General features: G+C 41.5%; 1 protein-coding gene across 3 annotated transcripts in view; it reads left to right on the top strand.

Annotated features, from left to right (window-relative positions):
* Window positions 1–17,721, top strand: part of Kdm3b (lysine demethylase 3B) — a 62,286-nt gene that overhangs the window by 18,674 nt on the left and 25,891 nt on the right. For 2 of the 3 annotated variants that reach the window (XM_057789382.1, XM_057789381.1), the window contains exons 6-11: window positions 922–996; window positions 4,782–5,381; window positions 9,729–10,977; window positions 11,942–12,143; window positions 15,588–15,802; window positions 16,665–16,817. In XM_057789382.1, coding sequence (XP_057645365.1) covers window positions 922–996; window positions 4,782–5,381; window positions 9,729–10,977; window positions 11,942–12,143; window positions 15,588–15,802; window positions 16,665–16,817 — 2,494 coding nt within the window. The remainder of the gene's footprint in view (window positions 1–921; window positions 997–4,781; window positions 5,382–9,728; window positions 10,978–11,941; window positions 12,144–15,587; window positions 15,803–16,664; window positions 16,818–17,721) is intronic. The other variant, XM_057789383.1, reaches the window with a different exon arrangement.

The following is a 17,721-nucleotide window of genomic DNA, read 5'->3' as shown; positions in this document are numbered from 1 at the left end:
GATCTCTGAGTTCGAGGCCAGCCTGGTCTACTAGAGCTAGTTCCAGGACATGCTCTAAAGCTACAGAGAAACCCTGTCTCAAAAAACCGGAGCTGGAGGGCTGGAGAGATGGCTCAGCGGTTAAGGACATTGCCTGCTCTTCCAAAGGTCCTGAGTTCAATTCCTGGCAACTACATGGTGGCTCACAACCATCTGTAATGAGGTCTGGTGCCCTCTTCTGACTTACAGGTATACACGCAGACAGAATATTGTATACATAATAAATAAATAAAAATCCTTTAAAAAAAAAACTGGGGCTGGAGAGATGGTACAGAGGTTAAGAGTACTGACTGCCCTTCCTGAGGTCCTGAGTTCAATTCCCAGCAACCACATGGTGGCTCACAACCATCTGTAATGAGATCTAGTGCCCTCTTCTGACCTGCAGGCATACATGGAGGCTGAACACTGTGTACTTAATAAATAAATAAATCTTTAAAAGAAAAAAGAAAATAAATTCCTTTGTGTCTAATTGCTAGAAATAGAATAAACTTGTACTTTATCACATTGTCCCCATTCCTACAGGTTTTATTTTTTCTTTAATAGTTGAGTGCCTCTTTTAATGATTGTTGGCTTAGATACAGAAATTTAAATGAATATGCTAAGACAATATTTGATCATAGACATTATTAGATCAAAGACATACTTAGATCTTGAAGTCACTCAGTTCTTTAATTTGTTAGCTTAATATATCAATCCTTACCATATTCTAGATGTTATTTACAATACTGTTACTAGGAAAACTTCTTAGGAAGTTTACTTTTGTAGGGAAGTAAAATTAAATAGATACCTATATTGTTGATGAAATTGTATATTACATTTTGGTTGTCAAGGTATTAACTATCTTTTTCCTTTTTTGATGGATTCTGCTTTCCTGCTCTATAGACTGGCGAGATGAAGTCAGTAGACCCCAGACTTATCCATGTGATGCTGATGGACAATTCAACACCACAGAGTGAGGTACAGTAATAGTCTAGGTAGATCTGTAAGTTTGCGTTACTCTGCTATGTGGATCCCTTGAATACATATTTTCCATGGATTCCCGTGCGTTGTTTGGCTCTGGCTATTCTTTTCTGATTTCTTTCTGATTTGTCTAGTTAAGAGAGAACAGCCTTAGGAAAAAGACCTAGTTTGAGCAAACCCTTTTAATTAAAGCAATGTCCCCATTGTAAAATCCATGGCCTCTTTCTTATTATATTCTCCTAGGTCAAGTTAATAGATAGTTAAAACTGCAGTAAACAATAGCAATAATAATGACTTACCTAATAATAGGATATAAAGGAAAAGTTGTATCCTTCCTACCCCTAAATCAGGTCCCAGTGAGCTCCAAGGTAGACTGAAATTCTATATTTTGTAGTGAAATCAAATTAAACAAATGCCTAGTTCAGTGTTCCATACACAATTATTTGTTTTATAATTATTCTGAACCATGCCAACCTTTGGTTCATTAAAAATTATTATAACAAATAACAAAGCTATGTTAAAAATCTGCCTGAGCCAGGTATACTTGACAATGAATTCCAGCACATTGATGGTAAAGCAAGAATATCAGGAGTTCAGGGCCAGCCTGGTCTAATTCATGTCCACATTCATAGTCTTTAAAGTACTAATACCTCTGTAAATGTTCCTCTTTCATTCTTTTTTGACAAGTATGCGGTCCTTCTTTTCCTGTTGAGACAGGATCTGTGTATGTCTGGTACTCACTGTGTAGACTGGGCTGGCCTGGAGATCCACCTGCTCTCCTCTCAAGTGTTGGGCCTAAAAGTGTATGCCACCATGCACTGCTGTGCAGTCATTGTTGAAACAAGAACAGAAGGAAAGGAAAGAACCAGATTAAATTTAATAGCTCTTTAGTTACATTATCATAAATAGGATAAGCCCTTACTGTATGTGCATGGCTGCGAATACCTCTTATTTTGATGATGTATTGAGCTCTACTTTTGTTTCTTTCTGTGTTTCATTTGTTTGCCTAAGTACTTATTAATATATAAATGGTACTGCTCAGTTGGTTAGATAAAGCTGGAGAGCCTGCATAGGTCTCAATGCCCTATGCTGTCGGCTCACATCTGAGCAACTCAGCATACTAGGACCCACACTGGTTCTTTAGAGATTGGCGGAGACTGCTCTGAGCCAGGGCTACAGTTTGGCCATGAGTTAGAAACTGAATCTGTATTTTTTAGCTGAAGATATTGGCTCTTTCCTTTTTGGCTTTGTCATGGTATGACTATATTCTTTACTAACAAAATACAATTATTATTGACACTGTTCTAAGCTCTATAATAACCCTTTTAGACCTCCAAGATCAATCCCCTCATCTCTGTTAAGTGTGAGGATGAATAAATGAACTATCTCAGTAAATATGCTTCTGCTTTTAGACTGAAAACTTGCCAAATGGGTAGTTTTAAATGAGGATGAAATAAAAACTATACTCAACAAAGTGCTTTCAATTCTTGAATAAAAGTATGGGAAACTTAGATAATATTACCAGAAATATGATAGATACTTAGTCATAGTGAGCATGTTATTATTTATTCAGACCTGTTAATTATCTCTTGAATAATAGTGCCAGAAGTATGGAGAAATGAAAGTAAATCTTGAGTGGTTTTTGGTTTGGTTTTTGAGTTTTACAGGAGATACTGGAAATGTGGCTTACAGGTTGTAAAGTTCCTAGGCTCAGTTCCAGCATTGACCTGCTGTCCCATAATCTCCTATAACTTTAGTTCTGGGCATCAGATGCCCCCTTCTGGCCTCCAAAGGCATGTGTATGCACATGGCCTATGTACATACACTCAGGCATACACACATACATAAAATAAATCAATCTTTTGAAAAATGAATTTTATAAGAAAATTAAGGGAGAAAAATGAAGGCAGCAAAAAAAAGTAAAAAATACATAAATTGGCAATAAGAAAAGAAAATTTTTTTAAAAGACAAGGTTTTTCTATGTAGCTGTGACTATCCTGTAACTCACTCTGTAGAGCAGGGTGACCTCAAACTCAGAGCTTTGCCTGCCTCTACAAAGTTGGTGGTAGTACACGCCTTCAATCACAGCAAGTGGGAGGGAAAGGTAGGTAAATTCAAGGCCAGCCTGGTCTACAGAGCAAGTTCCTGGACAGGCTCCAAAGCTACACAGAGAAACCCTGTCACAAAAAAACAAAGAAATTGACATACCAGATATAATGATTCCAGTAAAGATATGACTCTATAAGTATTGAGGGTAGTGCGGGCAGATTTATTAAATGGTAAATATTCACTGCTAACAGAACTAGCTTATTACCCCTCTGTACTCTTCAGTGCTTCCGAACCAGCCCAAAACCTGCTTCTCAGGAAAGGATGAGAACTGTCCCTTCTAATGCCCATCGTCTTAGGTATCTGTCCTTAAAGACATCACAAGACATCATTGGTAGTGTGAGATACTTGGAAAAAAAGATTTGTGGTTTGCTCTGTTGTTTTTTTTTCCAGTTCCCTGACTAAAGGTTTGGAGAAAGGTCTGGAAATCAATGGAGTCTAACAGTGTCTGTGTGCAGTTCAAAACGTCAGGTTTACTTTTCCTTTGGTCAGGATTCACATATTTTGGGCTGAGTGATTTCTAAATAGTGGAGTTTTTATATTTCAGTATTTGAAATGCAAGCCTATCAAAAACAGAATAGGTGCACATGTAATCCCAGCGCTGGTGGGACAGAAGCAGAAGCTCTGAGTCTGAGGCTCAGACATGTCAGTGTGACATGTAAGCTCCCCCTTTCAAAATAAATCCAAAAACATAAATACATTTTTTAACTTTTTAAAAAAAAGTATTCATTATGGGTATTTTTGCCTGTATGTATGCCTGTGCATCTTCTGAGCATGCCTGGTGCCCTCAAATGTCAGAGTTCGTCAGATTCCTTGGAAGTGAAATTACACAGGTGGTTGAAAGCCTTCATGTGGGTGCTGGGAGTCAACTCCAAGTCCTCTAGACGAGCAGCTAGTGCTCTTAACCACTGAGTCTTTTCTCCAGCCACCACCACCACCACCCTGACCCCTTGTTTTTTGGCAGGGCAGGGGCATGAGGCAAGGGTTTCTGTATGTAACAGCTCTGTTCTTCTACCTGCCTCTGCCTCCTTGGTGCTGGGGGATTAAAGGCCTGTGCCGCCACCACCTGGCTGATGAAGGGATGCTAAAGAGGTGGTTCATCAGTTAAAAGTGCTGGCGGCTGCTCTTTAGAGAGCTGGTATTTAGCATCTAGAACCCATATCAGGCAGTTTAAAACTGCCTGTAACACCAGCACCAGGGGATCCTACTTCCACCTCTGGCCTCTGAGGGTACCTGTACACACATGGAAGACACATGGCACATACATACACATGCATGAAAATTAAAACACTCAGGGAGATAAATGTGCAATCATTATTTCATTATTGGGCAAATAATGCTCCTAACCTAGCTCTGACAATTGGGTTTGTAGAAGAAATTCCACAAATTGTTGAAATGCTCAAAAAATAAAAATAAAAATAAAAAAAGCCCTGTGAAGTAGTATATTTTACCAGCAAGCTTTTGCCAAGGAAGTTAACCTCTAGTAACTACTATCTTGAATGTGTGTATCTATAAAGTGAGCCACAGAGGACTGGAATTTTCTTGAATGTTTAGAGCTGGCATCAGGACTGTGCCTTCTTTATCTGCTTCTAGGAATGGGAACGCACTAATGGCTAATGGTTTTCACAGAATGAAAGATCCCTTACAATAAACCTTTTTTGAATTTTGTTTTGTAGGGGGGTACCATAAAAGCAGTAAAATCTTCCAAAGGAAAGAAGAAGAGAGAGAGCATAGAGGGGAGAGATGGCCGGAGGAGGAAAAGTGCTTCGGACTCTGGGTGTGACCCTGCTACAAAGAAATTAAAAGGAGACAGGGGTGAAGTAGACAGTAATGGGAGTGATGGAGGTGAGGCAAGCCGAGGGCCCTGGAAAGGAGGTAATGCCAGTGGAGAGCCAGGGCTGGAGCAAAGAGCCAAGCAGCCACCGTCTACATTTGTTCCCCAGATTAACCGCAACATTCGCTTTGCCACTTACACCAAAGAAAACGGCAGGACTCTGGTGGTGCAGGATGAACCTGTAGGTGGGGACACACCTGTACCGTTCACTCCATATTCTTCAGCCACAGGTCAGACACCTATGGCCCCAGAGGTAGGTGGAGCTGAAAACAAAGAGGCAGGAAAAACACTGGAACAAGTTAGCCAGGGCTTGGTGGCTTCAGCAGCTGTAGTCACCACCACCAGCTCCACCCCAACTACGGTGAGGATCTCAGACACTGGCCTTGCATCAGGGACTGGGCCGGAAAAACAGAAAGGCAGCTGGTCGCAGGCCTCAGGAGAGGTGAGTGCTTCAAGGCAGACTTGGCAGATTTGCATTAACTCTTCCACCCTCCTTCATTGCTAATACATTGAAAAGCATCTCTAATGCCCCAAGGAAGGAAGATTTCTGATATGGACTTAAATTGTACTCTGCTCTTTTGGCAAATATGTATTTTTAAAATAACTTTATCAGCTCTTAAAAGTCACCTGAACAGTTGAGCTAATTAAAAACCAAAAGACAATTCAATTGAATGAGATGTGGAAAAGATCATTTGTGGGAATCTTTTTCTTTCAGTTATCTGTTGAGTTCACATAGCGGCTGAGCCTTTACAAGGACTCTGAGAGGCAAAGTTAATGAATTCCAATGTTGATGATAGTGAACACCATAATGAAGGGTGTGTGTCCACGCTGCCGTTACGCTGTTTTCAGTTCTTCATTTCTGTGATATTTTTTCTTGTGGGCAGCCTGCTTGCTATTATTTGATATGGCCATAAGTTTTTGTCTTGTTAATCTTATCCTCTTAAAGAGCACTAATGTAAAATATGATGGCTTTAGTCACAGTGGTATCCACTTTACTATGTGTTTTATATATATGTATATATAATCAATTATATCAATATAAGCTAAAATGGACAATATAAAAATTAGTTTTATATGGTCTTTGTCCAAATTTGGTCACCAAAGTATAATTTATGGTGTTAGCATTTTTCTTTCAAGCAGGCTGTTAACTCATACTAGAATATGAAATCCTTGACTTTTAAAAAATATAAAAGAAAAAATATAAAAGTTGAGAACTAGAGAAATGGCTCAGCAGTTGAGAGTACTGGCTGTTCTTGCAGAGAACCTGGCTTCAGTCCCCAGACCCACAGAATGGTACACTGACATACATGCAGGCAAAACACTCAGACATAAAAATGTGTCTTAAAAAAAGAAATAAAATAAAATTTGGATATGCTGTAGTCTCTGGTACTAATGAAACTAAGGCTAAGGGGTTCATTTGAACCAGGAGTTTAAGACAGTTAGCCTGGGCAATATAAAACTTTGTTACAAAAGTAAAAGAAAACCCAAACAAAAAACTTTATATGGGAAACTACTGTGTGCTAAATACTGTATATTATATATGAAAAACAGGCATGGAGGTTTATGAGTACCTATAGTCATAGCACTCTGGAGGGAGTAAGAAGGGCAGAAAGTTCAAGGTTATTCTCAGCTACTTAAAGAGTTTGAGGCCAATCTGAGCTACTTAAAACCCTTTCTAAAAAGAAAAATCCTTATTTGGAGGAGCTCTCCTACTAAATAAAATGGAATCATTTCAAGTATAGGAATGCCAGATAAAAATGGCATTGGGTTGAGGGTGTAGCTCAGTGGCAGAACTCTTGATTATTCTGTGTAAGGGCCAGGTTTCAGTCTCTAAAACTACAAAACAGCCACAACAAAACCTATGGCTTACTGATTTCATTTTTCTTCCCTGTCCTAGCAAGTGCAATGTTTCAAAGCTTTAGTATTCAGGGATAGGGAGGGAGATGAAAAGTTCAGACAGAAGACAAGACCTGTAAATGTAATGCTGTTTATGGTTGTCTTGTTAATTAGCCAGTTAGCAAAAGAACAAGTAGCTCTTACGTGGATTCCTAGTGCAGATAAGTCGATGTAGTGCCTACGTTTTTAAAATCAACACTGTATCAAAGTAGTATGAGTGTAAATGGGTTTATAAAACAAAACAAATTTTATGTGCTATAAAATGTTTTTATTGCCGGGCGGTGGTGGCGCACGCCTTTAATCCCAGCACTTGGGAGGCAGAGGCAGGTGAATCTCTGTGAGTTCGAAGCCAGCCTGTTCTACAGAGCTAGTTCCAGGACAGGCTCCAAAGCCACAGAGAAACCCTGTCTCGAAAAACCAAAAAAAAAAAGTTTTTATTCTTGAAGTAGAAAAGCTGAATAAATGTAAGTAATGTAGGCTCAATAGGTTGGAGGGTTCGGGATATGGTTCATTGGTAGAGCACTTGCCTGGTGTGCTCACAGTTCTAGTAGTTTCAGTCCCTAGTCATCCCTACCCCTCATTCCACCTCACAAAAAATTCAAATACCTTGGAGAAATTTCTGGACTATCAAGCATTTTATTAATGTTTCAGCCTGCCCTTTAAAATCAAAGTATAGCCATAAATGTTTCCATTACAATTATTTGATCTGAAATATAGAAACAGAATAGCCACCAAGAAATTTCTTCTAAAAACTGAGTTGCACCAGTTTTCTTCGCTTTCTTATAAGAAAAGGATTTGGGGCGGGCGGTGGTGGCGCACGCCTTTAATCCCAGCACTTGGGAGGCAGAGGCAGGCGGATCTCTGTGAGTTCGAGGCCAGCCTGGTCTACAAGAGCTAGTTTCCAGGACAGGCTCCAAAGCTACAAAGAAACCCGGTCTTGAAAAACCAAGAAAAGAAAAAAAGAAAAGAAAGGGATTTGGAATTTGAAAGAAAGAGCAACCAAATTACTATCGCCCGTGTGCTGTTTGCTTTAGTATTGAAGTATGAGCTACTTAGAGTCTTGCAGGTACCGGGCTTCTGGCCAGATGCTGCTAGTGAAACAGCTGGAGAGCTTCGGTACTGTCAGCCCTATTCTCTTTCATGAATGTAGGGTGTGTTAGTACTTGTGTGGTTAGTGGAAAGAAAGCGAACTTAACTCTAAAATGTCCCAAAACAGTCTTGGTAGCAAATATCAGCGGGAGCTAACCCGCCAGTATTTTAGGCTTCTTTGCTACTCTAAAAAAAAATTTACCGTTATAACCATTAAAATGTATAGTTCTGTGGTGTTTAGTACACTCACAGTGTTATAAAGCTGGAACCATACTAGTTTCCAATATTTTTCTCACTCCAAACAGATACAATAAAGTGAATTTTTAAGTTTATCATGATTTTCTTTTTTTTTTTTTTAATATTTATTTATTTGTTATGTATACAATATTCTGTCTGCATATATGCTTGCAGGCCAGAGGAGGGCACCAGACCCCATTACAGATGGTTGTGAGCCACCATGTGGTTGCTGGGAATTGAACTCAGGACCTTTGGAAGAGCAGGCCATGCTCTTAACCTCTGAGCCATCTCTCCAGCCCTTATCATGATTTTCAAGTGAGGTGCTAGGATCTAAGTATTACAGATTTAAACCAATAATAAGAAAGGGCTCCTATGAATATGTCTGTTTATGTATATTAGGTCTAGGTGCCTAATGCACATGAAAGTGTCCTACAGGCATTCACATATGTAAGTTAAGCATTTTCAAAGTAAAGGAAGAAATGTTGAAATATTTCTTTCATTCTTTGTTATCCTAAATGTTTATATTTAGCATATATTTCAATGTACACATTTTCATTTTGGGAGTCTTAATAGAACCTAATTATTGCAGAAGGTCTCATGTAAATTAGTGTTAGTTGAAGCATCTATTCAGTTTAAGTTGACATGAGCAGAGCATGTGGTACACATATCAAATACCAGCACTAGAAAGGTAGGCAAAGCGGGAGATCTGAGTTCAAGGCTACATAGACCCCGTCTCAAAAAAAATTCATCAAGTTGACATGAGCCTATAAGTAGGTGGCTGATTTCCAAAAAGATCCATTTTATGAAATTTCAAATTCATAAAGTTCTTTTCTTTAATGTACAGGGAGTTGTAATGTGTGCTATTTACAATAGTTTAAGTAAATAAAACTATTGAGGGCTATATAGCTTATTGGTAAAGTGCTTACCTAGCATACATAAAATCCTGGGTTCAGTCCCCACTGCCTCAAAGCAGGCATGTTGACACACACCTATCCTGTATCCTCAGCATTTGGTAAGTAGAGGCAGGAAGAGCAGAAGTTCAAGGTCATTCTGGAAGACATAGGGAGTTTGAGGCCATACTGGCCTACATGAGACCACATCTCTCAAAGCAATACTTTTCTGTAATAGGGTATTTAGGAAGTAGATTGATGTTACAAAGGTCTTTAGTTACATAACAAAGTGAGAATTGACTGTTCAGGAACCCTTTCTTTCCCCCAGCTCCTTAATGGAGTTTCTTTCCAACTACAGTATATACTAAGACTCATACACCTAGCATCTTAGCATCATACTGGTACTGCCTTCCAGCTAGATAATGACCAGTTGTGTAGCAGATTGGATGACATCATGCCATCTCTGGCTCACCTTGCTAAAGTAAAGATGACTTCTATACTGTGGACGGTTTCCTCCCTACCAGTACTGGTGAAATCCAGTTATAAGAACAGATTCATGAAATCTAAGAGAGAAGTTGATTGGCTTACAGAAATGTTGCTTTAGTGATAGCTCTGACAAAGAAAGATCAGTAGGTTGTAGCCAACATCACTAACTAAAACTAAAATCTTCCTTCCAGAATTCAAGAAATTCTAGTCTGGCCTCTTCTGGATTTGGAGTGTCTCTCTCAAGTTTGTCACAACCATTGACTTTTGGAAGTGGAAGGAGCCAGTCCAATGGAGTTTTAGCAACAGAAAACAAGCCTTTGGGCTTCTCTTTCAGCTCTAGCTCTGCACCAGAGTCTCAGAAGGACTCAGATCTCTCCAAGAACTTGTTTTTTCAATGCATGTCCCAAAATTTACCCAGCAGTAACTACTTCACCACGGTTTCAGAGAGTATGGCTGATGATTCCTCTAGCAGGGACTCATTCAAACAAAGCCTTGAGAGCCTGAGCGCAGGCCTGTGTAAAGGCAGATCTTCTCTTGGGACAGATACTAAGCCAGGTCCCAAGACTGGCTGCTCTGTGGACCGAAAAGTGCCTGCAGAGTCTATGCCCACCCTTACTCCAGCCTTCCCACGGAGTCTCTTAAACACCCGCACCCCAGAGAGTCATGAAAATCTATTTTTACAGCCCCCCAAACTATCCCGCGAAGAGCCTTCTAACCCCTTCCTGGCGTTTGTGGAGAAAGTCGAACACAGCCCTTTCAGCAGCTTTGCGTCTCAGGCATCAGGTAGCTCTTCCTCTGCCAACACTGTCACCTCAAAGGCAACACCCAGCTGGCCCGAGTCTCATGCCTCTGCAGATTCTGCATCCTTAGCAAAGAAAAAAACCCTCTTTATTACAACTGACTCCTCAAAGCTGGTGTCTGGTGTTCTGGGTTCAGCTCTCAGCACTGGGGGCCCAAGCCTCTCTGCCATGGGGAATGGCCGTTCCAGCTCACCCACCAGCAGCCTCACCCAACCCATTGAGATGCCTACTCTCTCCTCCAGCCCCACAGAAGAGAGGCCAACCGTGGGGCCTGGCCAGCAGGACAATCCTCTTCTTAAAACCTTCAGTAACGTCTTTGGCAGGCACTCAAGCAGCTTTCTGTCCTCCCCAGCAGAGTTTTCACAGGAGAACAAAGCTCCTTTTGAAGCTGTAAGAAGGTTCTCATTGGATGAACGAAGCTTGGCTTGCAGACAGGACTCCGACTCCAGCACCAACAGTGACCTGTCCGATCTTAGCGATTCGGAGGAGCAGCTGCAGGCCAAGAGTGGCCTGAAGGGGATTCCAGAGCACCTGATGGGGAAGCTAGGTCCCAACGGGGAGCGCAGTGCTGAGCTGCTGCTGGGCAAGGGCAAAGGGAAGCAGGCCTCAAAGGGCCGGCCTCGGACTGCTCCCTTGAAAGGTGATCCTGCTGGGACCATAGCTGGGCTTTGCTCTAACACTAATATCAAATGATGTGATGGAACGTTCTTAATCTCATAGCATTACAAAGCCGAAAGGGCTTGACAGAGTCCTCTTGCCAAACCTGGTTCAGGGCAGCATTATTTTCGTGTTGTCACTGTAAGGATTTTCTGGGCACAAAATTCTTGATCTTGTCAGTCTTTTTTTTAATGAGGAACTAAGTTTCTGTGTATATCCCATTCCCTTTTTTTTTTCTTTCTTTTTTTTTTTTTTTTGGTTTTTCGAGACAGGGTTTCTCTGTGGTTTTGGAGCCTGTCCTTGGAACTAGCTCTTGTAGACCAGACTGGTCTCGAACTCCCAGAGATCCGCCTGCCTCTGCCTCCCGAGTGCTGGGATTAAAGGCGTGCACCACCATCGCCAGGCTTATCCCATTCCTTTTGACTTCACTTTAGACCAGCTTTAAATTTACTTCAGGGAGATCCAAAAAGATAGTCACTGTTCCCATAGAAATCCTTTGTAGGTTTGATGAAGCAAAAAGATTCACAGCCTCAGTTTGTTCCTCCCTTAAGATTTTTAACACCTACCAGAGTCCAGTCACTACAACAGGATATTGCTGAGAGTCTAGTAATAAAAGCAGCTCTTTCCTTCGGGGATTGACAGACTCTGGGAGCCCAACATACAGCCGTATCCTAAAGAACCAGCTTTAGGTAGTGGTTGTCTCCTCTTTCCCTGTGGAGTTTTTCACCCCTATACCAGTGTTCTCACTTCTCTGAGTCACTTGATACAAATTCTCCATGGCTTAGTTCCCAACTGAGGCCTTTTTGCTTCCTGCACTCTTTATGGTTATATTCTTAAGGAATACAAAGTGAAATAGCTCAGGTCAGGATATTTGTCTTGTCTCTAAGAGGATCGTGTCATCGGACCCTATTTACACCTCTATTTACGCCTTTCCTCCTTCCTCACAGTCGGCCAGTCGGTGCTGAAAGACGTGAGCAAAGTGAAGAAGCTGAAGCAGTCTGGAGAGCCCTTCCTGCAGGACGGCTCCTGCATCAACGTGGCGCCCCACCTGCACAAGTGTCGGGAGTGCCGCCTGGAGAGGTATCGCAAGTTCAAGGAACAGGAGCAAGACGACTCCACTGTAGCCTGCCGCTTCTTCCACTTCCGGAGGTACCAGGCTCCTTTGTCTGACTGAATTCCCAGTTTTCATTAGTTTTGAATGACTCCCGCCCTCTCTTCCTCAGGATCCACAAAGGTGTCTTTCCATCTTTCTCTTTCCTTAACCTTTGTTCTTGGAGTCTGTGTTGAGGCGTTATGAAATGACATGTGATGTTGCCCTTAGAGAATGGAAGGTGAACAGTTTTAGCTATAGCCCTGTGCTAGTCCCTGACTTATTTTCAAACCGGGTTCCATTCGAAGTTAGTAGTATAATAAGCAGGACTCTGTTTATATTACAGGTCCACCTGACCGCCTCTCCTTCTTTAGTGCTAGAGTAACCCGAGAGGTGGGTGTGAGATTAGGAGATAGTGTGAGGCCTCTTTTTTGTCCTTTTGTTTTTTCTTTTGGATTGGTTTGGGGACGTGGTCTTACTAGTGTTGTCAGTGTGGCCTTGAACTAATGGAATCACTCTGCCCTCAGCCATCCAGGTGCTGGAATTACATCCTGTCTGCCACCAAACTAGACTAAGAATCTCTACTTACTGAATAAAGAAATCCATTTCTTAGCCTTTTTTGACTAAGATCAAGGAAAGAAATCCAGATTGTTTATTTGTCTGGCCTGAATTCCTTTATTTGGCAAATATTTATTGGGCCATTATTGTGTCAACCATTTTATTCCCTGTGCATTCAGAAGCCGAGAAAACACCAAATTTCAGTTCTTGTGGTTTAGACAAGAGGAAGAAGTTCAAAAACAAAACATTATGTCTAGGGGCTAGAACAGTGGCTCTTCAGCTCTTTCTAGTTCCCAACACACTTGTAAGGCACCTCATAGCTCTACCTCCAACTGCAGGGGCCTGCACACACACACATATGCTTAAACTTAAAGTGAAAATAAATCTTGACCTGAAGAGAGGGCTCAGTGGTTAAGATCCAGGCTGCTCTTCCAGAGGACCCAGGTGTAATTCCCAGAACCCACATAGCAGCTCACAGTTGTCTGTAACTCCAGTTCCAGAGGATTCAACTCCCCCAATACATCCAGGCAAAACACCAATGCATATAAAATAAAAGTAATTACTTTGTTTTGTCTTTTTCAAGGTAGGGTTTTTCTTTGTGTAGCCCTAACTGTCCTGGAACTTGCTGTATAGACCAGGCTGGCCTTGAACTCAGAGATCTTTCTGCCTCTGCCTCACAAGTGCTGGGATTAAAGTCATGCTCCACCACCGTCCGGAGAAAATAAATCTTTAGAAATATGTTATATGTACAAAAAGAAGTCTGTCATCTGAGTATTAAAACCAATGTGAAAAGATAGTTGATATTTTGGGGGAGGCTGGAGAGGCTTGTTTGTTTGTTTGTTTACTTGTTGTTTGAGACAGGATCTTACTATGAGTCCTGACTGGTCCTGAACTCTTTGTGAGCCAGGCAGGAATGGTGCACACCTTTAATACCAGCACTGAGTTCAAGGCCAGCCTAGTCTAGTCTACAGAATGGGTTCCAGGACAACCAGGGCTTTACAGAGAAACCCTGTCTCAAGAAAAAAGATGTACACCACCATTCTAGCGTGAGAGACAATGTGAAAGCAAGTTCATTCTGGAGGTTGCACCGTTGCTGGTAGAACTAGGAAGGAGGATAGACTAGGATGAGCAAAGGGAGAACTCATGATGGGCCCATATTTTGATTGTTGCTTGTTTGTTTTGAGATTGGTTATCATGTGCCCCAGGATAGTCTTGAACTCCCTGTGAAGATGAGGATGAACTGAAGCTCTGATACGACTGCCTCTGCCTCCTAAGTGCTAGGGGTAGAGATATGTCACACCATCCTTTTATTGGTGCTGATGAACCCAGGACCTTCTGCAAGTTAGGTAGGCACTCTTCCAACTAAGCTAAAACTGATGGGTCCATATTTTAAAGGACTGTGCCAGGAGCCTTGGCTTTTATGCTTGAAGATCTGTTGATTCATGTGTGTAATCCCAACACTGTGGAGGCAGAGGTAAGAAAATCAAGAGTTTGAGGCTTGCATTGATTATGTAGTATATTTGAGATGAGCCTGAACTACATGAGGCCCTGTCTCGAAAGAGAGAAAGAATTAGTAGAGAAATTCTACTGAGTTGGAGAAAAGGATAGGATATACGTAGAAATACTGATTGAGATTTATTTCAAATGGCTCATCAGATGGAGAACTTGGGTTTGTTTGCAGGAAGCTCTGGCAGTAAGGTGGTGAGAGGAACAAACAGACATTGTTCTCTGGTTTCTGTATACTCTGTATGACGAGAGGTAAGGGAGAGGCTGCATCTAGAGGAGTGCATCAGTGATCAGCTATGACTGCTAGGCACTAAGGAGCCCATCTAAGGTCTACGTGTGATGATGGAGTGGTCCCTGCTTTTCTCTATTTACATTTAGTGCCATGGATGTGGGTCTGGAACAGATGGAACTCATGACAAATCTAATGGGAGTTTTTTGTTTGTTTGGCTTTTTTGTTTGTTTTTTTTTTGTGTGGGGGGGTTCTGTTTGGTTTGGTTTGGTTGTTTTTCAAGACAGGGTTTTCTCTGTGTAACAGTCCTGGCTGTCCTGGAACTCACTGAGATCCACCTGCCTCTGTCTCCAGAGTGCTGGGATTAAACCACTGCCTGGCCTCATTGAAGCTTTTTAAAGAATGGAGATTTAGTAAGTGGTCTCCTAGCAAAGACCATATGTAGCTTGCCCTCTGTCTGTGGTGGTTGCACGCAAAGAGATTGCAATAAGTGGATTGAAAACTTACTTAGGCATATAACATATATGCTAGCTAAACCTGTAGAAACTTTCTTATCTTGCTTTTACATTTACTTATTTTGGGGACGGGGTAGTTGGAGAGATAACTCAGTGGTTAAGAGCACTGACTGCTCTTACTAGAGGACCCATGTTTGATTCTTAGCACACACATGATAGCTCACAACTATCTGTAACCCCAATCCCAGAGGATCCAATGCCTTTTCTGGCCTCTGTTATTATTATTATTATTATTATTTTTTTTTTTTAATTGTGTGTGGCATTTGGCTGCCAGGGAATAACTTGAAGGAATGGTTGGGAATCAAACACAGATCGTCAAGTTTAGCAGCAAGTGCTTTTACCCATTGAGCCATCTCCCTGTCGTTGTGCGTCTCCTCATTCCCCCCCCCAGTCCTTAAACAGTGTAGTATATACTGTTTAAATAAAATATAAAATATAAAACTAAGTGTTACAGTAATACTATATGTAAATGTTATAATATTTATATTTTATTAGATACTATAAGTAACCTGCTTGTGACTTAAAGGAATATGCAAAAACATGTAGTAAAAATACAGTGTATTATGAGGGACTTGATCAGCCACAGATTTTAGTAGGGGAGTAGGCAGCATGGCCCACTAGGAAGTATGGCCTCTAACCGTTCTCCTCAGTTCCCAAGGGACAGCAGTATCTGACTTGTCTCCTTTTTGTCTTAGGTTGGTCTTCACTCGCAAGGGGGTGCTCCGTGTAGAAGGATTTCTAAGCCCTCAGCAGAGTGACCCTGATGCTATGAACCTGTGGATTCCCTCTTCTTCCCTAGCAGAAGGAATAGACCTAGAAACCTCAAAATACATCTTGGCCAATGTTGGAGACCAGTTCTGCCAGCTTGTAATGTCTGAGAAGGAGGCCATGATGATGGTGGAACCACACCGTAAGGCACCCTTCTACTTGTTTCCAGCTGCTCTTGCATGCAGTGTTATTTCCTCTACTAGAGAGAGTGGATGGAGAAGGACCTACTATAGATGGATTAAGACTAATTAGACTCCTCCTTGTAGTAGCCTATAATCAAAATCAGAAATGTACCTGACAGATCTCATTTTTTTCAGTCTTTGACACTTAGTAAATCAGAAACTCCTTCTTAATGTGCCTTTCTTGTTTGTCATACATCTGCCAACAAAGCTTTTGGATACCCCATTGGGATTGAGTCATCCTGATTTCATTTGCTTTAAACAAATTTGCATCAGTACCAATGGTTTGTTGAGATGTGGTGCTATTTAATACTTTATTTTTCACCTAGAATCCTCATTATTGCAGAGAAACAATGCAAATATACTGCATATTATTCCCAAACCAAGGGAAACTATACTATGAATTTATACTTTAAATTTTAAGGAAAAATTCTCTTGTCAAGTTCTCCCTAATTAAAGATTTTATACCATCTATTTTATTTTTTGTGACAGGGTCTCATGTAGCCCAGGCTGGCTTTAGACTCCTAATTTTCCTTCCTCCACCTTAAAAATGCAGGAATTACAACATAGCTAGAATTTTGCTGTTAACTGATAACATGTAACATTGTGTATCAGCACTAGGCTATCATATCACCTCCTGTCACTGCAACTCCCTGACAACATTAAGTGCTCCATGGATTTGTATTTGTTTCTCTTAGAATTATAGAAACCTGTTTATATTTAAAGTTTTTATCACTGGACAAAATGCCATGAGTGCCAGTCAGCATTCTGGGGTCTTGTGCTGTTAGTCACAGGAGTCACTGCCACTGCGTTCTTCTCCACCAGAGAAAGTGGCCTGGAAGCGAGCAGTGCGGGGAGTGCGGGAAATGTGTGATGTCTGTGAGACGACTCTCTTCAACATCCACTGGGTCTGTCGCAAATGTGGATTTGGGGTCTGCCTGGACTGTTACCGGCTGAGGAAAAGCCGTCCTCGAAGCGGTAAGTAAATACTGTCTGGGTAATTCTGAACGTGACTAGGAGACATATTTATGAGCTTTGGCAATGGAATCAGACAGGAATGGGCTTCTGTCCCTCTTTAGCCTCTTTAGTCTTTAGTCTTTGTCATGACATCTTTTGTGGGGGGGGGGTTGGTTTTGGGTTTTTTGGTTTTTATTTTTGGTTTTTCAAAAGACAGGGTTTCTCTGTAGCTTTGGAGCCTGTCCTGAACCTAGCTCTTGTAGACCAGGCTGGCCTTGAACTCAGAGATCTGCCTGCCCCTGCCTCCCAAGTGCTGGGATTAAAGACGTGTGCCATCACGGCCTAGCTGTCACGACATCTTTTTCTGAGACATAGAACATCTTTTTTTTAAAGATTTGTTTTTGTTGTATTCTTTTTACTCATTTTATTCTTTTGGCTTGGGGTGGATCTGCCACCCAACTCCCACATGGAGTCTTAGTTTTTCTTATAAATGCCCGGCCTTAGCTTGACTTGTTTCTAACCAGTTTTTCTTAAATTATCTACCTTTTGCCTCTGGGCTTTTTCCTTTTCTTACTCCTGTAATCTAACTTTTACTCTTATTCCGTGGCTGGCTGGCTGGCTGGCTGGCTGACTGGCCCCTAGCATGCTCTCTCCTCCTCCTCCTCCTCCTCCTCCTCCTCCTCCTCCTCCTCCTCCTCCTCCTCCTCCTCTTCCTCCCAGATTTCTCCTATTTATTCTCTCTGTCTGCCAGCCCTACCTATCCTTCTACCTCGCTACTAGCTATTCAGCTCTTTTATTTTATCAGATGTTCTAGACAGGCAGTGTTGGTGAAGGGAGGCTGGCTACTTGTTCGGGTGCCAATTTGTTGCCACTTAGCTCTGAAATAATCACACAGAAACTCTATTATTTAAATCACCGCTTAGCC

This window comes from Chionomys nivalis, chromosome 14 (assembly GCF_950005125.1).
Source record: "Chionomys nivalis chromosome 14, mChiNiv1.1, whole genome shotgun sequence".
Classification (NCBI taxonomy): Eukaryota; Metazoa; Chordata; class Mammalia; order Rodentia; family Cricetidae; genus Chionomys; species Chionomys nivalis.
Note: the sequence above shows the minus strand (reverse complement) of the source record. Positions and strands in the feature narration are given on the sequence as shown.